Source organism: Manacus candei, unplaced genomic scaffold (genome assembly GCF_025592945.1).
Source record: "Manacus candei isolate 608988 ecotype Guabito, Panama unplaced genomic scaffold, ASM2559294v1 h1tg000061l, whole genome shotgun sequence".
Lineage (NCBI taxonomy): Eukaryota > Metazoa > Chordata > Aves > Passeriformes > Pipridae > Manacus > Manacus candei.
In genome coordinates, this window is record NW_026138109.1 from 247,159 (window position 1) to 270,668 (window position 23,510).

The 23,510-nt window shown below is 41.6% G+C and overlaps 1 protein-coding gene across 1 annotated transcript in view; it reads left to right on the forward strand.

Annotated features, from left to right (window-relative positions):
* Positions 1-23,510, forward strand: part of ANKRD55 (ankyrin repeat domain 55) — a 52,901-nt gene that overhangs the window by 14,973 nt on the left and 14,418 nt on the right. Inside the window, 2 exon segments of the mRNA XM_051804452.1 lie at positions 3,404-3,532; positions 22,878-23,062. Of these exon segments, the coding sequence (XP_051660412.1) occupies positions 3,404-3,532; positions 22,878-23,062 (314 nt within the window).

The following is a 23,510-nucleotide window of genomic DNA, read 5'->3' on the forward strand; positions in this document are numbered from 1 at the left end:
TATCAAGACAGTAATTGCCTTTGATTCTTCTGCAGTTAGACACTGGACTGAATCTCCAGCTTTACCAATCCTAAGTGTTCAAGGCCAGGTTGGATGGAGCTCTGAGTAACCTGGTCTAGTGGAAGATGTCTCTGCTCGTGGCAGGGAGGTTGGAACAAGATACTCTCCAAACCATTCTGTGATTCTATGATTCCTTGATCCCATCATTCAACTACTGATCTCAGGAAAAGTATCAAAGACCTGGTATTACACAGAACAGCCACGGAACTACAAAATTTATGCTGTTCTGTGATCCATACAGAATTATGTCCTGTGTGTATATCTGTAGGGTACATAGGAGACTATTAACCTCCCATGTATATTTTTCTCCAAAGAGAGAAGCCAAGACACAAGAGAGATTCTGAGTGTCTTTTCATGTTTCACTTCATTCTAACAATTGCTCAAGGACATGTCTCTTCTCCACAGTGCCAGAATGGCCAGAGGGCTGTTGGTATTTCCTCTTCCTTATCTATTGGAACATTTGCACACCCTCCTCTCAGCATCCTAAACCAGACATATGCTTTGTCTTGGTGTAGAATTATGTTGCTAATGAATTGCATGAAACAATGGATCATAATTTCAAGCTGTAATGCTTTACTGTAATGCATTGCTACATGCAATTTGGAACTTTTAGTCCATCTCACTGTCATTTGGCACTGACAATGTATTTGTTCAAGAGTCAGTACTAAGCCCTGAATACTCATGCTTTCTGAAAAATGTGGGTCCTCACAAAGGATTGCAGCTAATAGAGCTTTTCTCTTGGCATAAATAAAACACTTACGTTTTCCCATCTGACACTTGGAAAAGACACCCTGATGAATGCATGAACACATAAACAGTAAGAAATACATCTGGAAGTTTCATAGTTTCCACAACTGTGGCTTTCTATGGGTTTACTTACGAAGCCTGTGAGATGACAGTGTGAAGAAACATTCCTTGAAAAAGCCTTGAATCTGGGCAAATCTGTATTTCTCACTGCCGTTTCTTGGCTTTTGTCCTTTTATGTCCCCCATTGCTCCTTATTTTTTGCATCCTCATTTCATCCTTATGTTTGGCTGTCTCACCGTTAAGATTATATTATGCTGGACCTTCAACTTTGACAGTTTTGACATCACTTTCATGCTTCCTCTCACGGTGGTCTACCTACACATGCCACTTAAGGGTGGTAACACTATGCACAAATCAAACAGTGTGGGCTAGACAGCCAGACAGCTGTTGCCTGCTGTAGAAGGCCCACATATGTGAGCTCCTGCTACAAACAGCTCAATGCACTTTGCTCAGTTGGGTGCTCCAAAAGGACAGAGTGCTAGAAAGGATGTAGAGAACGAAACAGGAAGCTCTGTCTGAATCCTTGGTACTGCCACATGGCAAGTGTCAGATGCAAGAGCAGTTTGAAAAAGGATATACAACAAAAGGAACAAAAAAAGGACTACAAAGATGATAATAGTTATAGAGCAGCTTCCTTTCATGAGCAGGCTAACAACTAGAACAAACAAACTACAATAGGACTTTCAACCTGGCAACTGTGTCAAAGGGACAATATAAACCCATGGTAACATAAACTGCATAGAGAAGATGAAAAGAAATTCATTACTAAATGGAAGGCTTTTTTCATATAGAATTACAGGAACACCTACAGAAATTACCAGGTAGTAGTTTCAAAGAAAACTAAACACTTTTTCAGAAAATGCATGACCCTGTGGAGGTCTGTGGAGGTCTAAATGTCGTAGGAAATCTTTAGCCTGATTACCAAATATTAGGTAGCAGTATACTGTCAAGCCTTATTTCTTATATTTTTGCATCTGCTACTGACCTGTTTGAGCTGTGTCCCTGTACTAGGGAGATCTTTGCACTGTACCCACAGTTTTACACTCTTATGTTACAGCTGATTCTGGTGGTTACCACAGTAGAAACAGAAAGAAAGTTGATTTTTCAAGGATCTTCTTTGTCCATATCAAGAGAGAGAGAGAGAGAGGATGACAAAAAGCTGGCCTAGTAGAATGTAGCTTCTCCTTTTTCAGTGATTTTTCCTGCTCTCAAGGACCAGCAATGAGCACCAGTTTCCCACCTGGGAATCATTTAAGTGAAGCCTCATATCACTCATTCATATCACTAAAATACTGAGTGTCTGTCAACAGTACTAAGTCCCTTGTGTCAAAATCTTAGACTACTGACATCACTGGCAGACCTCCCATTAATTTCAGTTAGAGCAGGAGCTTACCCTCAAGTTTGGTTTTACAAAATCAAATTAACCCCCATAATTAAGCTTTGCAAACCATAACTAAAACCAAAACTGCTCTTGTTCAACCACTCTGTTTCATCATCACACAGACTTAAGCCACCTGGGGGCTTAGAATATACCCGATGAATGAGAGAAATTAATGTTGAGGCATTCAAGCTTTTAGTCAGAAAATCACTGCAAACAACCCCCACTATTAGTGCACTGATAAGCTGTCTATATTGATTTGTTATAGCTCATAATTTACCTGAGTTGTTATCAATTGGCTTTACAGGGTTCTATTTCAAGTTTTAATTTCTTTTCCACTTTTATCATTTTGGAAACCAAACAAGAGCCTTGGAATACATTTTGCCCACTAAGAGGGAGTAAACAACACCTGCCCAAAACAAAATGTAACCACACCTGAAAAACACTAGCAATTTTTAATAAACACAATAAATGATTAAATTTATCTAGAAAATCTTAGTTATTATGGATATAGAGTAAAATATAGGTTTATGTAACAATGCTCATGGTGCAAATACAGGCCATGAATTCTCTGATCTACCAAGACTGACTGGATGCAGCTAAGATGGAATGAAGATGCAGGTGAATAGCTTATCATTCACTTTGTTTTCTCTCAAAACAGTAAATGTAAGACATTTATATTGTGACTTTTTTGTTGACATCACTGTGTCAGTTCTTTATCTTGCAGACTAGTGCCAGCTACAGTACTAGCTTACGATGTTTATTTTGGATCAAAGATAAGACCAAACATAAACATCACACTGTATAATGTCAAAGCACCAGTCTAAAGCAGGCTTTTCACACAAGATCCAGGCTGAGCGGTGAGGAACTGTCTGCCAGCCATCGTGGTCCTGACCAAGCACTGTTTATAACATGATATAGTCACATACAGAGGAAGCATTTGTATTTGTATCTATTTTCTGTAATAACTTCAAAAAGCTCGTTGCTTGGTTCCCCCTTAACCACTCCCCTAATTCAGAAGCTGCTGCTAATTATTTCAAATCAAGATGGAGAGGGAACCATCCTGGATGGTTTCACAACTGCCTAGCTTATCTATAGAGACTTGAAGGGTGCTCCTGTGAGCAACAGTAATTTCACCTCTGGGCTTGTGGCTTGCAGGGAATGACTTCACTCCACTGGGCTGCTTTCCACAACAGACCCCAGCACACCCAGACTCTGCTGCACAAGGGAGCAGACCCAGCTCTGGTGGACAAGGACTTCAAAACGGCTCTGCACTGGGTAGTACAGGTGAGCCACTGGGATGTTTACTGAGCTGAGTTGGCTACTGCAGTGTCCCAAATACTCCCGAGAAAATTTTGGCTCTGAGATGAGCAAAATGGATGCTAGGAATGCCCACTAAGCCCCAGTATTTTGCAAGCGGTTACAAATCAAGGACCTAGCATCTTCTTTGGAGAGCAAGGTATACTTAATGTAGGCTTAGCACTGTTGCCCTAAACAAAGTTATTATGTATCTCACTGGGACTATGTGTATGCTTCATGTTGAACGCATGCCTAATTTTTTTAAACTAAATCAGGTTTGCAGAAATCAGCAGCTTAAATAGTCTTGGCAAAGGCTGTTGGGAATAAAATAATGTAAACACAAGTTAAAACACATTTGAACAACTACAGCTGTGGAATAATTAGCTGAAGGGCTGAGACCCTACTTCTCTGGGGAGTGGGGAAGACAAGGAGTTAAATGCATTTCCTACTGAGCTGTATGTTTCTATCTCCTGTGCAAAAAAAATTGTCAAATACTCAGGCCATCATTAGAGAAACAAACTGTAGGTTTAATCTGATATGAAACACTGTACTATGTAGTTGGTAGTAAGTGATCTAAAATACAGCGTAATTTGCTAAGTTTTGCCTAGTTTACTGCAGAAAACTTTCCAGATGAAATCGTATGTTTTTACTTGCTGACCTGACGTAGCAAGTTCTGGTATCAGTGTCCAAAATACCTGCACAACAGATAAGCAGAAATAGAACTTGCACAGAAATTCAGTAACATTTTCATACAGTGAATAAATATGTGTATCCTCACCTTTTGGTCTAAGTTTGCTCTTCTTAAAAAAAGTGTCAACAAAGAAATTTAAAGGCTCTGAACTGCCACATGCTGTATTTGTAAAGGGATAAGGACATTTAGAACAAACCATCTGTTTCCTTCAACCACAGCCTCCCACGGATGGTTAACATGCAATAGGCTCAACTTCTGCTTTTCTGAAATAGAGGTATATTTTGGCCTCTGCAACAGGTATTGTTTCAATTCTTCTTTAATCCTAATCAATCCTAATCTTCTTTAATCCAATCAATTGGAATTGCTATTTGCCTTAGGAGACTAAAGATATCTACTCTATCCGTTGTGCATTTTTACCAGGCTTATTCCAGTTCCGGCTGCTTCCAGTGGGAAATCTCTGAAACTCATGTGAGCTCCTTCATGCTAGACAGTGGTCTGTATCACAGTCCTGGGTACGAGCTGTCCCTCTAACAGAAAGACAAAAGGCAATCCCCTTAGAGTTCTCCTCCTTCCTTAAGCTTTCTCTGATTCTGTATTTTGTACATTTTATTATTTAGTTCCACCATTAACTCCCATCCCTGTCTTTCTCTCACAGTATGTACAGAATAACTCTTGAGAAACAGGAAAATGGAAACTGCACAAAATCCACTTGGCCTCAGGTAGAGGCAAATCACAAATCTCTCTTCTTTCTCCCTTTAAACTGCTCACAGAAATCAAGAGGAAATGTGCAGGATGACCCCCCACTTTTTTTTCTTGAGAGATTCTTGCCATGAAACCTTATAAATTGCCTCGTCTATCCACATACTTCTCCACATTCTAGGTCCAGAAGGGGCAATTGAAATGCCAGAGCATGAAATAGATCTGTTACTATTTCTCTTACTCAAGCTTGGCCAAGAAATAAAAACACTTTCAGCCAGCACGCTCTGCTACCCTGTTAGACTCTAGAGACTTAAATACTGTGGACAGGTACGACTTTTTCTGCTGTGATGGAGAACAGAACAACAGCTCTGCTGGATGGGATCATCATTATGTCTAATAGCCTCCTCTATGGCAGCTGGAAATGGGATATTTTTCCTTTAAGAGTTGTATGAGTATCTTTAGAGAACAAGAGACTCACAGAGCTCAGGCAGTACCAGCTGTGGTGGTTATTTTCAGCTGAATAGGGCCCAGTGTTTAATTTCATTTTTTAAAAAATGCAGTAAGGGGAAGACCAGGCACTGCAGTGAAACTTATTTCATATGTTGCAGGAAAGAGTCAGTTTATGCAAACTGGGTCGAAACAGAGCAGGGCCACATAAAAACCGTTACCCACCATTCAAAACCAAATTCTTGCGCATGGGGCATGTTTCGTATGAAGTCATTGTTCCTTGCTGGCTGTTTCAAAGACCATGTGTTTGTGGCTTTGTCTTCCGTCAGACATCATGGGCTGATCAGTCCCAGCCGTGCAACCAGACAGACCTTGTCTACAGCAAGGTCTGCTCTTTTGAAAAGCTCAAGCCTCCTGCCACTCGGATTCACATCTTCAGAGCAAATGTGTCACATCAGTGTCAAAACCACTGATCACGACTGTTTGAAGTGAGAATATCTCGTGCCACATTTTTTACACATGCAGTAATGTTAAGAGCTGGTGCTGACATGGCTATTAGAAGTGTCTCTGGAGGTATTTCTCTCCTTTCACTGCAGCTAGCATTAATTACTGTAATGAAAAGGAAACACACCTTTGTAACAAAAAACTGTTAACTGATACTGGAACAAAGTCTAAAGCCATTCTTACCATTCTAGATAACGATATAGTTAAAATCCTAGTAAAATATAGTGTATACTCTACCGCATATACTGTCATACTACTTGCTATTTTACTATAACAGTATTATTAGTACCTTGGAAAGCCTTAGAAGATCTGGAAGCTTCCTACATTGCCTTGACAGTTGTCATTATTTTTACCAGAATTTTCTTTGTCTCTTTCTCGAAGACTCTGGCTCCCAAAGTCATATGATTATGTAAAAATATCAGCTTTCAGATAAAGAATAAACAAAGATTTCTTCTAAAGTGAAAAATCCAAACCTCTAGGGATAAAAAGAAAGCAAGTAAAAAGAAGCCATTAAAAATAATATTCTACCATGTGGATCTGTGCTTCTGATTTTTTAATTGGCTGCTTTGTAGTACAAAGTTTAAAAAAATTAGGAACCTACATATCTGCTCCATAGCAACAATGCAATTATCTCGTTCTCCACCTGAGAACAGAGTGAAATACCTGTAGACGTTAAACACACTGTGAAAGAAAAGCATAGGTAATTATTCATTTGTGTTTGGCTGAGCAAGCATTGCAGCTTCTCTGTAATTACTTGGAAAGTGAGAGCACACTTAAGTGTCAGGGTCTCTAGGAATAAATCTCTCTGTTGCTGGTGGGCATCTCGAAGACACAGCTGGCCACACATCCAGAGCAGAGGAAGGGGCCAGGGAAGGCAGCAGTGGCTCAGGATCTCTCCCAAGGGATCACTGCTCTCCTTCTCTCTGCCCAACACCCCATTCTTTAATGTGGGCTGCATACAGTGGAAGAATTCAGAGAGACTTCTAAAGACCTCTTGAAACTTAGATTGGCCAGAAAAGGTGCGTTTGCTAAGCATTTCTTTGACTGCAAAATCATGTTTGCTTTCTCCTTGTTTCATGCAGTTTTCTAGAGATTTCTTGAAAGGGAGAGTAGTGATTTCCTTGTTCACTAAGCTTTAAAAACAATTTTGAATATTAACAAACAAGTCAAAAAAAGATTCAATTTGCATTTTTTAACCATACCCTTAAGAAACCTCTTTCTTGTGTAAATATTGTCATTCCAGCAATGGTACAGCTGTTGCTGATGGAGGCTGGAACATTGCATAGCAGCAGGGCTCTACAAAGTGAGCTGTCAAGTGTAAAACAAGAAAGAGAGTTTGGAAATAGTTTTGAGTAAGAAATAAACTTGTTTCAATACCGTCAGAAGCTTTTTCCATAAAGTGCCCTAAATATTTGTGTCAGTGTCTGCAATAGTGAATTAAATGTGCCTGAGTGTTGGCTCTGGCACTGAGGCCAACCATCATGGGACCTGTGCCCCTACTCCTAAACTCTTTTTTCTCTAAAACAGGATGGTCATATGCAGACCACCTACTGGAAACGGTCTGTGGCCCATGCTAGCTCCAGGAACTGGTAGGGAAAGTGTTAATTGACCCAAGACAAAACAATGCCAGTGAGAATTTTAAGAATTTTATGGTACAGACAACTGAGTTCCAATGCTGAGGGATGCTCCCTAGTGCTACTTAGCTTTTTATATAGCTGCAACCTATTTCTTCACTTTATGACAGTTTGTAAGCAAAGGTCCTTTTGTGATTTCTGCATGGTACAGCAGTATTGATATAAAAGCTCACCAGTACAACCAGATCATGGAAAAACTGCCTTTACTGAAATAATTGACTGATAAACAGTAAACTCTTCAAGTATGAATGTGCCATTGATGATGTAATTATACATACCAATCAGATTTTTGAGGTAATCAACTGAAGAACTCCCACTGAGCTTAGCAGGAGTTTGTCTCAGGCAAAGCCTGTATGTAAGTACAGTATAATTGCAAGACCTCTTCCCAGCACACAGTACATGTGTAACTCCACAAGTGAATGCCAGAATGTGAGTAATGCACATGCACTACACTTTTTGCATATCTACACTGTTTGTCTGATCTCCTGTGCCTGACAAAAGGCATTGGAAGACAAATGCTTCCATTTCTCTGATAAAATTAATCCTTATTCTACTGCAGAATTTTAAAATTACGTCTTTTTCAAAGCCTGTAAACATCTCATCCAGAGAAATCAGTCCTCACAACAATGTAATGGCAGGGGAAAGTTGCCAAGTAATTTTAGTCATAGTCTGTTGTGGTGAGTTCACCTTGGCTGAACACCAGGTACCCACCCAGCCGCTCTATCCCTCCCCTTCCCAGCCGGACAGGGGACAGAGTAAGGTGGGAAAAGGAAACAACACAAATTGTGGGTTGTGATAAGGCAGTTTATATTGATGCAAGAAGAAGAAAGCAAAAGCAGCTGCGTGCACACAAAGCAGGAGCCAGCAGTTAATCTCTGCGTCCCATAAGCAGCGATGGTTGGCCATTTCTCTGAGACGCAGGGCTCCAGCACGTGTAAGGGTTGTCAGCAGGCAGCCATCAGAGACAATGAGTGCCTCCGGTCCTGCTCCTTGCCTCAGCTTTTATATCTGGGTTGATGTCATATGGTATGGAACATCCCCTTGGTCAGTGTGGGTCAGCTGGCCTACTTGTGTCCCCTCCCGGGAGCTCGCCTGCCATTGAATGTTACAGTGCTGGGCTCAGCAGTAGCCAAAACATGGATGTGTTATCAACACTCCCCTAGCTACCAGTGCAGAGCACAGCACTGTGAGAGCTACTATGGGGAAATAAATTCCAGCTCAGCCAGACCCACCACATCATTTACATAGTAAATCATTACACACTTACAATAGAAAGAGTCCCCCGGAGCCCCCCCTGGTGCCGCGGGTGAGTGGTGGGTCCTGGGCTGGCTGTGTGTTTGGTGGGGTCCTGGGCTGGCTGGACTCCCCAGGAGTCCCCCCCGGCGGTTCAGGCCCCAGGCATGGCCACGACAGGAGAGTGGAGAGAGAGAGTGGGGGAGCCTTGCCGGCAGCTGCTGCACACCCGTGGAGGAGGAGAGAGCAGCTTCTGAGCACACAGAGGTTTGCCGTTCCAGGTTTCGGGGGGGAAGGGGGAGGGGGGGCACAGGGGATGGGAGGGGGGTACAGGGGAGTGGGGGTGAGGGAAGAGAGGGGAGGGGTATCGTGTGGGCCATGGGGGTCCTCTGATTGGCAGGAGGGAGAGCAGGGCACTCCTGTATGAAGTGTCACAGGTGAGCAGTGTGCCTGAAGATACGTGGTAACTCAGTGGAGGAAGGATATGGTCAGGGTGGATAGTGGGGTTCCTTTAGAGTGATGGGGGTCCCAGCCAAGCTGGGGCCTTGAAAGGCACCCCAGCCTTGGATATGTACGGGGATCAGAACGGTTGGACGGTTTGTTTGTCTGTTTGTTTTTGGCTCACCTGCGGCTACTGCCCAGGTTCGGCATGTTCTGGATATATTTGCTTTGCTCTGTTATGTCCTGAAAGGGTGGGCAGGACAAAGGGTTGTTCCTGGGTATCTCCTTGAGATTGTATATAGATAGGTGATAGTAAAGTAGAAAATGTAAGACTTGCCCAAACCGTTCTAACAGGAACATAGCCTGTGTGCCCCTATGTGGTTGCGAGCTACACTGGTAATGGTACATGCCTTTGGTATAGTCGCCCATGCCAGACAGGTCAAAACAGCAGGGTCAGACACAATACATCTGTGGGCAGGATGAACTCGTTAGCCTTCTGGCAGTCATCCTAGGAGAAATACAACTCTAATCCCAACCTGGGCAGATGGAGCTCGCTTAGCCCTGTAAGGCCATCCATCTAAGAGAAGGACACTCTAATCAAACCTACGTCCTGAGGACTTCGCTGCCACCATCCAAGCTCGCTCGGCCCTGGCAGATGAACCTCAGGATTAAAGGGTGGGTTCAGTTCCGTGCATACTGCATCTCACCTAAAAATCCACTGTGCAGGCTTGAAGGCTTTACCCACATGGAAAAAGTCCTGTAGCGATGGGCGAGGGTCGAAACAGCAGGTGAAAGGTGCACTGGAAGCCGCAGACCCAACCCTGCATGCAGGTGGTTCAGGATCTTGGTCATTTGAGACTGACTGGAGATGACAGTCTCTTGGGGCAGCACCCTGAAGGACCAAGCAGCCTTTTCAAGGACAGTACTGCTTGCTCCACTCGGAGAGGGGCCTAGAAAAGGTGACCTAAACAAAGCTCATCTCCACATTTCACCCGGTTGGTTAACCGCAGGCCAACGGGCATCTTCTTCCAATGCGGTCACACAAAGATCAAAAGACAAAGGCAAGCACCTGCCTCCAAAGGTGTGCCTAAATTAACTCTAGCATGTTGGAACATCAGAACCATGCTCGATTCTGCGGATAGCAGACGTCCTGAGCAACGTTCTGCCCTAATTGCCCATGAACTGGCTCGTCTCAACATTGACATTGCAGCTCTCAGTGAAGTTCGCCTTCACGAGGAAGGCAGCCTCAGAGAACATGGTGCCGGTTACACCCTCTTTTGGTCAGGTAAGCCCAGAACCGAAAAACATCTCTCAGGTGTCGGCTTCATGATCAAAAACTCTATTCTTCCCAAGCTCGAAAATCTGCCGACAGGTCACTCTGACCGCATTATCTCCCTATGCCTTCCACTAAACAACAAGCAATACGTTGTCCTCTTTAGTATATATACCCCAACTCTCCAAGCTGACCCTGCCGAAAAAGACAAATTTTACACTGACCTGCACCGCCTTACCCAAAAGGTGCCTGCAGATGATAAGATCATTATCCTTGGTGATTTCAATGCCAGAGTAGGTAAGAATTTTGAAGCCTGGAAAGGAATATCAGGCAAGCATGGTGTTGGAAACTGTAACAATAATGGTCGACTTCTGCTAGAATTCTGTGCAGAGCAACAGCTCACCGTCACTAATACTATCTTTCAGCAGAAAAATAGTCTGAAGACAACCTGGATGTACCACAGATCTAAGCATTGGCAACTCATTGATTATGTCTTGGTGTGACGGAGAGATGTCCACGAGGTCCACCATACCCGCGTGATGCCCAGCGCAGAATGCCAAACAGACCATCGGCTTGTGCGCTGTAAACTCAACTTCAATCTCAAATTCAAACCTAAAAGGGGCAGTATCCCAAGGAGAAGACTCCAAGTTAACAATCTCCAATCAGCCACAATAAGAGAGAAATTCCAGTCTAATCTTCAAACCAGGCTCGAAAACCATTCCACAGATTCTGCAGATTCCTCCCCTGAATCAACTTGGCACCATATTGAAAACAGCATCCTGCAATCCTCTGAAGAATCCTTAGGGTTCTCCCTCGAGAAGAACAAGGACTGGTTTGATGAAAACAATCATTGTTGAGGAAGAAGAGAACCGCCCATCAAGAACACCTTGCACTGCCATCCTGTCATGCAAGAAAAACAGCCTTTTGTCTTGCATGCAGCAAGCTCCAACAGAAACTCCGTGACATCCAGAACAAGTGGTGGATCGATCTAGTTGTAAAAACTCAATTATGTGCAGATACGGGTGAGCACAAAGGATTCTATGAGGCCCTGAAAACAGCATACGGGCCTACATACCAGGTCCAAGCCCTCTACTCAGTGCTGATGGGCAAACCCTTCTAACAGATAAAACCTCCATTCTGAATCAATGGTCTGAACACTTTCAGACTCTTTTCAGTACCAACCGTGTAGTCCAAGACTCAACAATTCAGTCCATCACACAACAACCAGTAGAGTATGAACTGGATACTGCCACAACTTTAGGAGAAACCCTCAAGGCCATACAGCAGGTGAAAGTCGGCAAGGCAGCTGGGATTGATGGAATTCCACCTGAAATTTGGAAGCATGGGGGCCAAGCACTCCATACCAAATTTCATGAGTTTGTGGTGCGCTGTTGGGAACTCGGCGAACTACCATCAGACCTTCGTGATGCAGTCATCATCACTTTGTATAAGAAGAAAGGAGTTAAATCAGACTGTTCAAATTACCATGGTATTACTCTGCTCCCCATTGCTGGCAAAATCCTGGCAAGAATACTCTTGAACAGACTAATACCTGCTATAGCAGAAGGAATTCTCACTGAAAGTCAGTGTGGTTTCAGAGCCAACAGAAGTACCACAGACATGGTATTTGTTCTCAGACAACTGCAAGAGAAGTGTAGGGAACAGAACAAATATCTTTATGTAACCTTTGTTGACCTCACCAAGGCTTTCAAAACTGTAAGCAGAAGAGGTCTGTGGCAGATTTTGGAACATTTAGGTTGTCCCCCCAAGTTCCTCAAAATGATCATCTCACTCCACGAGGATCAGCACGGCCAAGTCAGATATGGCAACACACTTTCTGAACCCTTTCTAATAAAGAATGGTGTGAAATAAGGCTGTGTTCTCGCTTCTACCCTATTCACAGTCTTTTTCAGCATGATGCTCCAAAGGGCCACGGCAGACCTCGAGGATCAGGACGGTATCTACATTTGATACCATACTGATGGAAGCCTGTTCAACCTCAGGCGACTGAAGGCCCACACCAAGACCTTAAACCATCTTGTCTGGGAGCTGCTTTATGCTGATGACGCTGCCCTTGTTGCCCACACAGAAGCAGCTCTGCAGCGTTTAACATCCTGCTTTGCAGATGCTGCTGAGCTCTTTGGGCTGGAAGTCAGCTTAAAGAAGACAGAGGTTCTCCATCAACCTGCACCTCAGGAAGTCTTCCATCATCCCCATATCATCATTGGCCAATCAGAGCTCAAATCAGTCCAGCAGTTTAATTACCTAGGTAGTCTCATCTCCTTGGATGGTAAGATTGATGGAGAGATAGACAACAGGTTAGCAAAGGCATATAGCGCCTTCGGAAAGCTTCATAAGAGTTTGGTGAAACAAACACCTGAAGAAAAGTACCAAGATCAGTGTTTACAGAGCCATAGCACTGTCTACTCTCTTATATGGATCCGAATCATGGGTCATCTACCACCACCACCTGCGTCTCCTAGAACGCTTCCATCAACGCTGTCTCCGTACAATCCTAAACATCCACTGGTCAGATTATGTGACCAATACATCTGTTCTAGAACAAGCAGCAGCCACAAGTATTGAGGCCATGTTGTTGAGAACACAGCTGCATTGGGCAGGGCACGTCTCCAGGATGAAGGACCACCGCCTCCCTAAGCTCATGCTCTATGGTGAACTTGCCACTGGCTGCTGCAAGAGAGGAGCCCCGAAGAGAAGATACAAGGACTCCCTGAAACAACATCTCAGCCTTGGCCATATTGATCATCATAACTGGTCTACTCTGGCCTCCAATCAGGAGGCCTGGAGACACACCATCTATAACGCTGCTGATGCCTTTGAGAATGCACACAGGATCACCCTTGAGGAGAAAAGGCAACGCAGAAAGAATCGTGTCTTGCAGAATATACCATCTAAGGAGTCTTTCTGTTGTGCCTTTTGCAACCGGACATGCCTGTCTCATATTGGCCTTTTTAGCCACCAATGTGCTTGCAACAAACGTGGGTAGAGCCTTTCCCAAATCTTCGTTTGCGAAGCCCAGCCATGATGATGACAATAGAAGAGTCCGAGTGAAATAAATTCTGAGAGGCTTGGCTAGTATTTCAGGCAGTGATTTTTCTGAGCAAACAGAAGGTAAGAAAGACAGGGACATATGATAGCAGTAGGTAGAGTCATGCCTCCATGACTGCCTTTGTCATTTGGTAGCTTTTTCCAACACCCACTAAAGCTGCTAAGAGGATAAATATTTAAAAAAACCCACTGTCCTCTATCTGTACCAGAGGCAGCAGTGCTCTGAGGACCGCAGGACAAAGTATCCTGTACAACAAAAATAATAGATTCTCTTTCCAAGAGTACCACAGAGTCAAGCCAAGCTGTGACACTCTAAGTCTGCAACAGAACCTGTCTCAGTGGGTGTGTAAGACTGGAGCATTAGGGGGAGGAGAAGACAAATGAGCTTCTGTGAGCTGACTGAGTCTCACCAATATAACTACAGCGGCGTCAATAGGGTTGTTAATTTATGTTGGTTTGCCATCAGAAAGACACCCTGGGAAGTACCTGGGCTGCATCCAGGGAACCTTTGGCACAGTTTCCATGGCAGGAGGAAAGATGAAGATGGTATCATGAATTGTTTCTTTCCTCAGCACAGGGCGCAGTTGTCTCTGTTCTCTCGGGGTAGAGAAACCATAGGGTGCTCTGAACATTTGCACACTTCTCCACTGCTAATGCAGCCATCCAGCAGCCAGGGAATGACAGCAGTCAAGGGAGAGTAAGTGTGTTTCCATTCCTTAGCTTTCTCTAGTCTGGAGTACAGAGGGAGAGATGCTGTAAGTCCTTGACACATGGGAGAAAGCTCCCACGCGTTCAAAACTCTTCAGCAACCCCAGCTGCCAGTTTAAGGACATTTCTCACTGCACTGTTAGCTGCAGACTAAGAGCAACATTATACCTCTGCTTTTAAGTTTGGCATTCTCCATGTTTAAAACAGTGGACTGCATCTACAGCAAGATAGGGGCATGTTGTTCTGATACAGCCAAAATATCTGATCCCAACCTGACATATCCTCATGGCTGATGCGTTGTTTGACTTGCTCTGATTCTAAGACAAAATTCTAAATTCATGTTACAATTAAGGTAATAACTGATACAGATAAGGTAATTACATGATACACTGCTTTGGTGTTCTGAAACATGAACATGAGGAAAATGACACTTCAGTGAAATTAATCACATAAGAGAAAACAATTATTTTGGAGGAATAGTTCAGTTTTGCCACTGTAGCTGTAACTAAACACACGGTTTCTGCCAGCAGACCCTTTAGTCAAAGACCTAGACTTTTCAAGACCCAGCCAACAGATCCACATAATAAAAATGTGGAATGGCTTTTGCTTTAGGTGAATACTGAATTTCAGAAACAAAAAAAAAAAAAAAAAAAAAAAAGGAAAAAAAATTACTTTGAAAGGAAATATGTATTTACCAGTGTCATAGCCTTAACTGGAGTTATAAAGTAAAAAGTCCACAGACAAGTTATTTGTTCAAATTTTGCTATGCGCTGCTCAAACAATATTTGAAATTGTTACTTTATTTCAGCCAAGGAGAAAAATATCTTCATTTTGTATGGCTGATTTATTTTCCAATGGCTCTACTGGCATTACAGTCAATTTCATATTAAAATACTCTATGTGTGTCTGACTGTGAAGGATAAGAGGAAAGATAAAAGGGCTTGGATTCTATAATAAAACTCAAACAGCACCCAATGATGCACATAGATGGTTTCCAGGAGGAAGTCAGAAGTACTTATGCAAATGTTAGCAATAAATTACCTGTAGTAATTTATTTTACTTTTTTATAAAAGTGAGTTACCTCCCAGAGTAATACAATGGGAATGGTACTTGTTTGTTGCTGCAGAAAGGAGTGAAATAATGGTTAAAATCTCAAGCCATTCAGGGTCAGAGCAGAGGACCTCAAAGAGAAAGTCAAGCTTCAAATTTGCGGGTGTGCAATTGAAAGAGGAAAGAATGTAGAACAGGAAAAACAGGCAGGCCTGAAGTGCAATGCTAATGATAAGAAACAACATGAAGAGCTGCTAGTGGGGAATTTCTATCCAGCAAAGCTGGCTACAGATACAGGAAGGCTTTAAACTGCACACTAATACAAGGCGACAGGAAATATGGGAGAACTAATACAACCTAACCACATAATCTCCAGAGGCATTTTCTTGGAAGAAAAACATTTTGGCCAGGTTTCCTGAAAGCAGTTAAGTGGTCCACAGCTTGTCCCTCTTCCCTTCCCACCTCTACATTACTGGTAGCCGGCTTAGCAGACTCCTTTCACGTGACTCTCCTCTTTGGTATCAAATTACCTAGTTTACTAGAGTATTCTGAAAATGGGAAAAAATTCACCCTCCATACAGTGCAATGAGCAAGGAAAACATTGTAATACTTACGACCAAAGACTTGATAGAATGAAATGCAATGTTATGGTAGAATATTACACAAGTGACAATAAACTTTCCAACTAAAATTTTTCTTCTGTATATCAGTTGGACATAGAAAAGGCTGAAGTATAAGAACCACAGCTGTAGTAACAATGATGATAAATAAATTGAGCAGGCATAGGTGAAAGAAGTGCCAAAACCAGAAAAGCGTCCTCCTCATGGTACTTGAGGCAGTAGATACTTCCTGAGGTATTATTTTCTTATTTAGAAAGCAGTGAGAGATGTGACTGTCCAAAGTTTGACTTTTTATTAACCAACCTATAGAAAATGGAGTTATAACCAAGTACTAAATACTAAATACCCTGTTAGTGAATTTGCTGTTTGTCCCTGTCTGGAAATGACACAAATCTCAGACAAAAGGTTGCATAAGGTACAAAGAGAGTTTTTCTTACAAAGGCTTGTAGATCAAAGCTTTAGGATATTTCTTCTTCATAAAGTAAGTTTAATTGAGGTAAGTGATCTAAGGAAGAAAAGTTCACCAACCAGAATGAATAATGGGTGGAAGCAGATAAAGGTATGAAATGGGACAGAAGTTTAACAAAACCTGAGGGGGGTGCCCCTGCAGAACTGTATAGAAATAGGTAGCAAAAAGGACTGATTATCTCTGAGTACATTGTTGAAAACAATTTGAAAGGTTTTGTAAGGTTACAAAAACATGTAATTTTCCTATGGTAAATTTACCACTGAACATCCTGGTCTAACAATAGTACTGTGGTAAATTTACCACTGGAACACCACATTTTTGGTGACCACAACTCAAAGCTATCAATCTAAGAATAAGGGCAGTGTAAGCATTTTAGGAGAATTTTGTGTGCAATTTAAAAGAGCCAAGATGAATGTAAAGATAAGAAGGCATTCCTAAGAAGAGAGAACTGGAAAGCTACAGAGCTGTTGGCCAGAGATTTTGTTCAGCAGAAGATTAAAAAATTAGCAGATATCCTTTGTTTACTTAGAAAATGGAATTAACAGTTTGATTGAATTGTTAAAATGGGTCAGAAATTTCATAGCCATATTCAAAACAATTATTGCTTCCTCAGATAAGATGCTATTAGATATAACATGTTTGAAAGTCAGTTTCTCAGTTTAATCCCATGCAGTACAACACAAAAATACTGAAAATGTACCAGCAAGATAAAGTTCATCCCATGGTAGAGAAACCTTGTTTAGCATGTGGCAAGTAGAGTGATCATTGAAAGTCTAATTGTTTGTCCCTTTCCAGTTTGAACAGTACATGCAAGTTTAATCCCAATGAATGACATCAATAGCACAATTTTTATAAGCACAGCCTGCTATAATGGAACCAGAATTCAGTCCAAAGATAGGTGTGCCAGAAGGGAAGAATAAGGAATAATGCAATCAAAATCAACCAGGGACTTCTGTCACACATCATATACTCTCTATCAGCCACATTCAGGGCAGTTCAAATAATCTTTGGAGATGAGTATCTCATAAAGAGTCCAACAAGGGATTTATCATATGAATGTTTTTATTTGTTCCATAACAAGGTGATGGAATACAGAACACATATATAACCCACAGTTAGAAGCAAATTACTGGGACACCAAGCACTTCATGGATCAGGATGAAACTCAAAATTATTTTGATAAATTTTAGGAATTACCTGAAATTAATAAAATAACACTGTATACAGAACTGTGAAAAATTAAAGCTGTTTGTACAAAATTAAGAGTAATAGATTAGTAGATTACAAAAGTGAGTAGGAGTTTAGTTATAGTGTTGATATAAATCTAACATAGTTCTGGAACATATTAACAGAAGTATGGTACATGTGGGCTACAGGAAGTAGTGATGTCGTTTTCAGTGTCAGGAGAGGAGCCTCAGCTGGAAAATTACATTGTTTGGAGTGCCATGATTGAAAAAAGCTGTAGACAAACTGGAAACAGGCCTAAAGTATGGACCAAGTATGATAAGTGGGTTGGAAATATTGACCTGCCCAGAGAGGTTGAAATGGTTTGTTTAGTCTAGAAAATGGAAGATTGGTGGGAGGCAGAACAGTGTGTAAATGTTTAAATTGCAGTAGGAACAGTGAGAATTGTCTTATGTGAATGCTAAGAGTTGTGCAAGAACACTGAGGGACTGAAACTGTAGGTGTAGGATGTGAAATTTGGACTTATCAAGACAGTATAAAACCTTTGGAATAGCAGTGTCACAATAATATGAATACAGATACAGTAAGATGCTAATGTTAACCGTTTTTTGTATCAAAACTGACTTAGAGATGGATGATAATAGATAGATATTTATACTGGTAATGCCTTGTGTGTAGTAAACTAAACTTTCACCTTAAGTTCAAACCTAATAGGGGAGGTATTCCAAGGAGGAGACTCCAAGTTAACAATCTTCAAACAGCTACAGTGAGAGACAAATTCCAGGCAAATCTTCAAACTAGGCTCTAAGATCATTCCATAGTTCCCTCTCCCGAAGTGCTTTGGCAATATATTAAAAATAGCATCCTACAGTCCTCTGAAGAATCCTTAGGGTTCTCCTTCAAGAAAAACAAGGACTGGTTTGATGAAAACAATCAAGAGATCCAGGAATTGTTGGTAAAGAAGAGAACGGCCCACTAAGCACACCTTGCTCAGCTATCTTGTCATGTAAGAAAAGCAGCCTTTTGTCTTGCATGCAGCAAGCTCCACAAAAACTTCGAGACATCCAGAACAAGTGGTAGATCAATCTAGCAGAAAAGATTCAATTATGCGCAGATTTGGGTGATTACAGAGGATTCTATGAGGCTTTGAAAGCAGTGTACGGACCTACATACCAGGTTCAAAGCCCTTTTACTCAGTGCAGATGGTCAAACACTTCTGACAGATAAAATTTCCATTCTGAATTGATGGTCTGAACATTTTCAGACTCTTTTCAGTACCAACCGTGTAGTTCAAGGCTCAGTAATGCAGTCCATCACACAACAACCGGCGAAGAATGAATTGGATATTGCCCCTACTATGGGAGAAACTCTTAAGGCCATACAGCAGGTGAAAATTGGCAAGGCAGCTGGGGTTGATGGAATTCCACCTGAAATCTGGAAGCACGGGGGCCAAGCACTCCATGCTAAATTTCACGAGTTTGTGGTGCGCTGTTGGGAACTAGGTAAACTACCATCAGACCTTCGTGATACAGTCATCATCACTTTGTATAAGAAGAAAGGAATTAAATCAGACAGCTCAAACTACCGTGGTATTACTCTGCTCTCCATTGCTGGCAAAATCCTGGCAAGAATACTCTTGAACAGACTAATACCCACTATAGCAGAAGGAATTCTACCTGAAAGCCAATGTGGCTTCAGAGCCAATAGGAGCACCACAGACCTGGTATTTGTTCTCAGACAACTGCAAGAGAAGTGTAGGGAACAGAACAAAGGTCGCTGTGTAACTTTTTTGATTTCGCCAAAGCTTTTGATACTGTGAGCAGAAGAGGTCTGTGGCAGATTTTGGAACGATTGGGATGTCCCTCCAAGTTCCTCAAAATGATCATCTCACTCCACAAGGATCAGCATGGCCAAGTCAGATATGGTGATGCACTTTCTGAGCCCTTTCTAATAACCAATAGTGTGAAACAAGGCTGTGTTCTTGCACCAACCCTATTCACAATCTTCTTCAGCATGATGCTCCAAAGGGCCACGGCAGACCTTGATGAAGAAAACGGTATCTACATCAGATGCTGTATCGATGGAAGCCTTTTCAACCTAAGGCGACTGAAGGTCCATCCTAAGACTTTAAATCATCTTGTCCGGGAGCTGCTTTATGCTGACGATGCCGCCCTCGTTGCCCACACAGAAGCAGCTCTGCAGCGTTTAACATCCTGCTTTGCAGACGCTGCTGAGCTTTTTGGGTTGGAAGTCAGCCTGAAGAAGGCAGAAGTTTTCTACCAACCTGCACCTCAGGAAGTCTTCCATCATCCCCATATCACCATTGGCAAATCAGAACTCAAGTCAGTCCAACAGTTTAATTATCTGGGAAGCATCATGTCCTCGGATGGTAAGACTGATGGAGAGATAGACAACAGGTTAGCAAAGGCATATAGTGCTTTTGGAAAACTCCATAAAAGAGTTTGGCAAAATAAACACATGAAAAATGTACCAAGATCAGTGTTTACAGAGCCATAGTGCTGTCTACTCTCTTATATGGATCTGAATCATGGGCCATCTACCACCACCACCTGTGACTCTTAGAACGCTTCCATCAACGCTGTCTCCGCACAATCCTAAACATCCACTGGTCAGATTATGTGACCAATGCATCTGTTCTAGAACAAGCAGCAGCCACAAGTATTGAGGCCATGTTGCTGAGAACACAGCTGCGTTGGGCAGGGCACGTCTCCAGGATGTAGGACCACCGCCTCCCTAAGATCTTGCTTTATGGTGAACTTGCCACCGGCTGCCGCAAGAGAGGAGCCCCGAAGAGGAGATACAAGGACTCCCTGAAACAACATCTCAGCCTTGGCCATATTGATCAACATAACTGGTCTGCTCTGACCTCCAATCGGGAGACCTGGAGACACACTGTATATAACACTGCTGCTTCTTTTGAGAACACATGCAGAATCATTCTTGAGGAGAAAAGACAACTGAGGAAGAACCATGTCTTGCCAATACCGCCTAAGGAGACTTTCCGCTGTGCCTTTTGCATTGGCCTTTTTAGTCACCAGCGCGCTTGTAGCAAGCGTGGATAGAATCCTTCTCACATCTTCACTCGTGAAGCCTAGCCATGATGATGATTCTAGCAGTGCTAGAAGTATGTAATGCACTTCTAAACTCAGTTAGCCTGACTGCGATTAGAGATTTCTAAGAAGCTAATGACCAAAAACTATAACTGGGAATTACACTAGCATGGAGGATATTGGTATTTGGCATAGGGACTGGAGAATAAAAACAACTGTTATTCATAGGATGTCACTGTTCCTGAACACGAAGATCAGGCAGCTATAAATTAACAACAATTTTAACATGGTTAATGAGGACATTATAAAATGCCCGGTTGTAGAAAATAAGCTTGACATGATCAAGAGTAGATTCTTAATTAAACATCTGAGTAAACAAAGTACATAACAAAAATCCTGTTTTTAGAGGGACACGTTTTGGTAAATTAAAGGAAATTCTCAGCTGGACTGTGTAGCTGTGAGATCAGAATGTTCCAGGGACCTGGAATGTATCCCCTCAATGGTGCAAATTTTGGCAGGAAGATGCATACCGAGAGTGGAGAAGAAAAGTGTATAGAAGAGGCTTGAGATAATGGATGTCTATCCATCTTTAAAAGATATGTTTAGAATAAACAGCTATCTTACAAAATAAGATAAAAAAGTACAGAGGAGTGACACGTGTTTTATCTTAAAATCAATAAGTCAAGAGTTTGATTAAATGTTGAATAGAGACTGGAAGGAAATTACTTTCAGAGATAAAACTTGAAATCATTCTTGCTTAATATTTTCATAATAACTTGGCACAAAATACAGGGCCTTTCTGATGAAATCTACAAATAATAAAAAACTGGAAGACATTAATAGAATGGGGATATCATACAGGGGAAGCTTTAAGTCTTGAATAATACAAACAGGACAAAATTTAACAGGATAAACTGTTTAAGTCATGCATTTGGGTGCTAGTAACAGAAGGTCTTCTCCAAAACTAGAAACTTTAGGGTAAGAAACAACTATGGAAAACAAGTACTGAGGTGAAAAGGGTTATTCCAAAATGACTAGGAGCTTCTAATGGGACACATCTGTGAATGAGGCAAGTGGTGTTCTATGACATACCAAAAGAGCTATTTCTAACACAAATACCTCCAACACAAATAGGGAACAGCTAGTGTCACTGTACAAAGATCTGGAAAAAATGTCTGTGTATGACTAGGTACAATTTTAGTCACCCCTCTTCAAGGAAACACAACTAAAACAAAAGGAGAAGGGTTAATAGGTTGATGAGAGAAATAGAAAGCACATTTTTCAAAGCAAACTTAAAAGACCTTGATTGATTAGAGCAGCAAAAGAAGAACTCAGAAAAGATATGATGATTGCTTATAAATACATCTGAAGAACAAATACCAGTTAAAGGAAAGAAGTATTTAATCTAAATAATAATTCTGGAACAGAAAAAAAGGGATATAATCAGCCATGAGTATGAATAGAAATTAGAGGTATTAATCAGTAGAACAAAGAAGTTCTTGAACTACATTCCTTTGGGAGTAAAGGGGGAAAAAAAACCTAATTGCCTTTAATGGACCCAGGAATTTTATGAAAGGGATGATGTAACATAGCTACAAGTGACTGCAGGGATTGAATTTGATGTTAGAGAAAGACCTTTCCAACCCTATGTTTCTGTTGTTATAAAAAAGTCATTAATTTTTTTCTCTATTTCCACCAAGTTGTGATAAAAAGTATTCAATTTCATTTGCAAGTTAGAGAACAATGTCAACTTTCTATTAAGACGCTGAAGCAAATTAGCCAAGAAAGTTTTCAAGAACCACTTGAGCAAATATTTGACATGGCTTTTCTAGGTGTACTGGAACAGACTTACAGTTGTGGGTTGGTCTCTTCAGCCCTAAATTTCTTTCTAGCCCTAAATTTCTACAAGAAAATACAAGCTTGTGTCTTTCTGGAGTCTGGCTTAGCAAAACAGCAAAATCCCAAGTAATTTCTGTTGAGTAACTTACACTCTGCAACTTTTGGAGATATTTGCAGTGGTACATTATTTATTATTTTTCCAGTGTTCAGAGTGTTCTAGGAAATTCATAAAGCAAACACAGTTCCCAGCAGGAGATTGGAAGCTTTTGACTTCATACCCGGGGAGTCTGGTATAAACAAAAAAAAAACCACTGTTGTATTTAGCATTCTCTAGAAGAGAAAATACAGCTTGGTGTGAACTCCATTGTAAAATGCTTTTCTTCTCTGAACTTTCTTCCAGAGTGGCAACAGGATTCTGTGTTCCATCATTCTGGACCACTGCCAGGGACCCTCAATAATAAACTATGACAATGAGAATGGCAAAACGTGTATGCACATTGCTGCTGCTGCAGGCTGCAGTGATATTATCAGTGAGCTGGCCAAAGTCCCAAAGCACAACCTGCAGGCCCTGGATGTGGATGACAGGTAACCATGGAAATTCTGAAATTGAAATTGCTTCTTCCATTCTATTAACCTGAGACCAGCTTTGTTTATTATATAATCATGTTCCTGTTTCACAGGCCATGGCCTAGTTAATGAACTGCACTCCACAGAGAACTGCTTGCTCAGAAACACTGCAAACCAGCCCAGCTTACCTGTATCATACCTGGTATAATAACTGACTAGTAGGAATGCTATTAAGCTCTGTATTTCTGGTAGGAAAAGATAAGATTATTCGCGAAAGAACTTTGTCACCACTTGACTTCTTTCAATCGAAAGTGAACATTCTTTTCAAAACAATAGAACAGGATCCTACAACTTGAAGCCAGGATCCTGCTGCTGTTTGTATTTAAGAAATGGCAGTGTTCCTTTGTTGCATTTACAATGATAACACAGTATTCCAATGGGACCAGGGGATCTTCACTTTCCATTC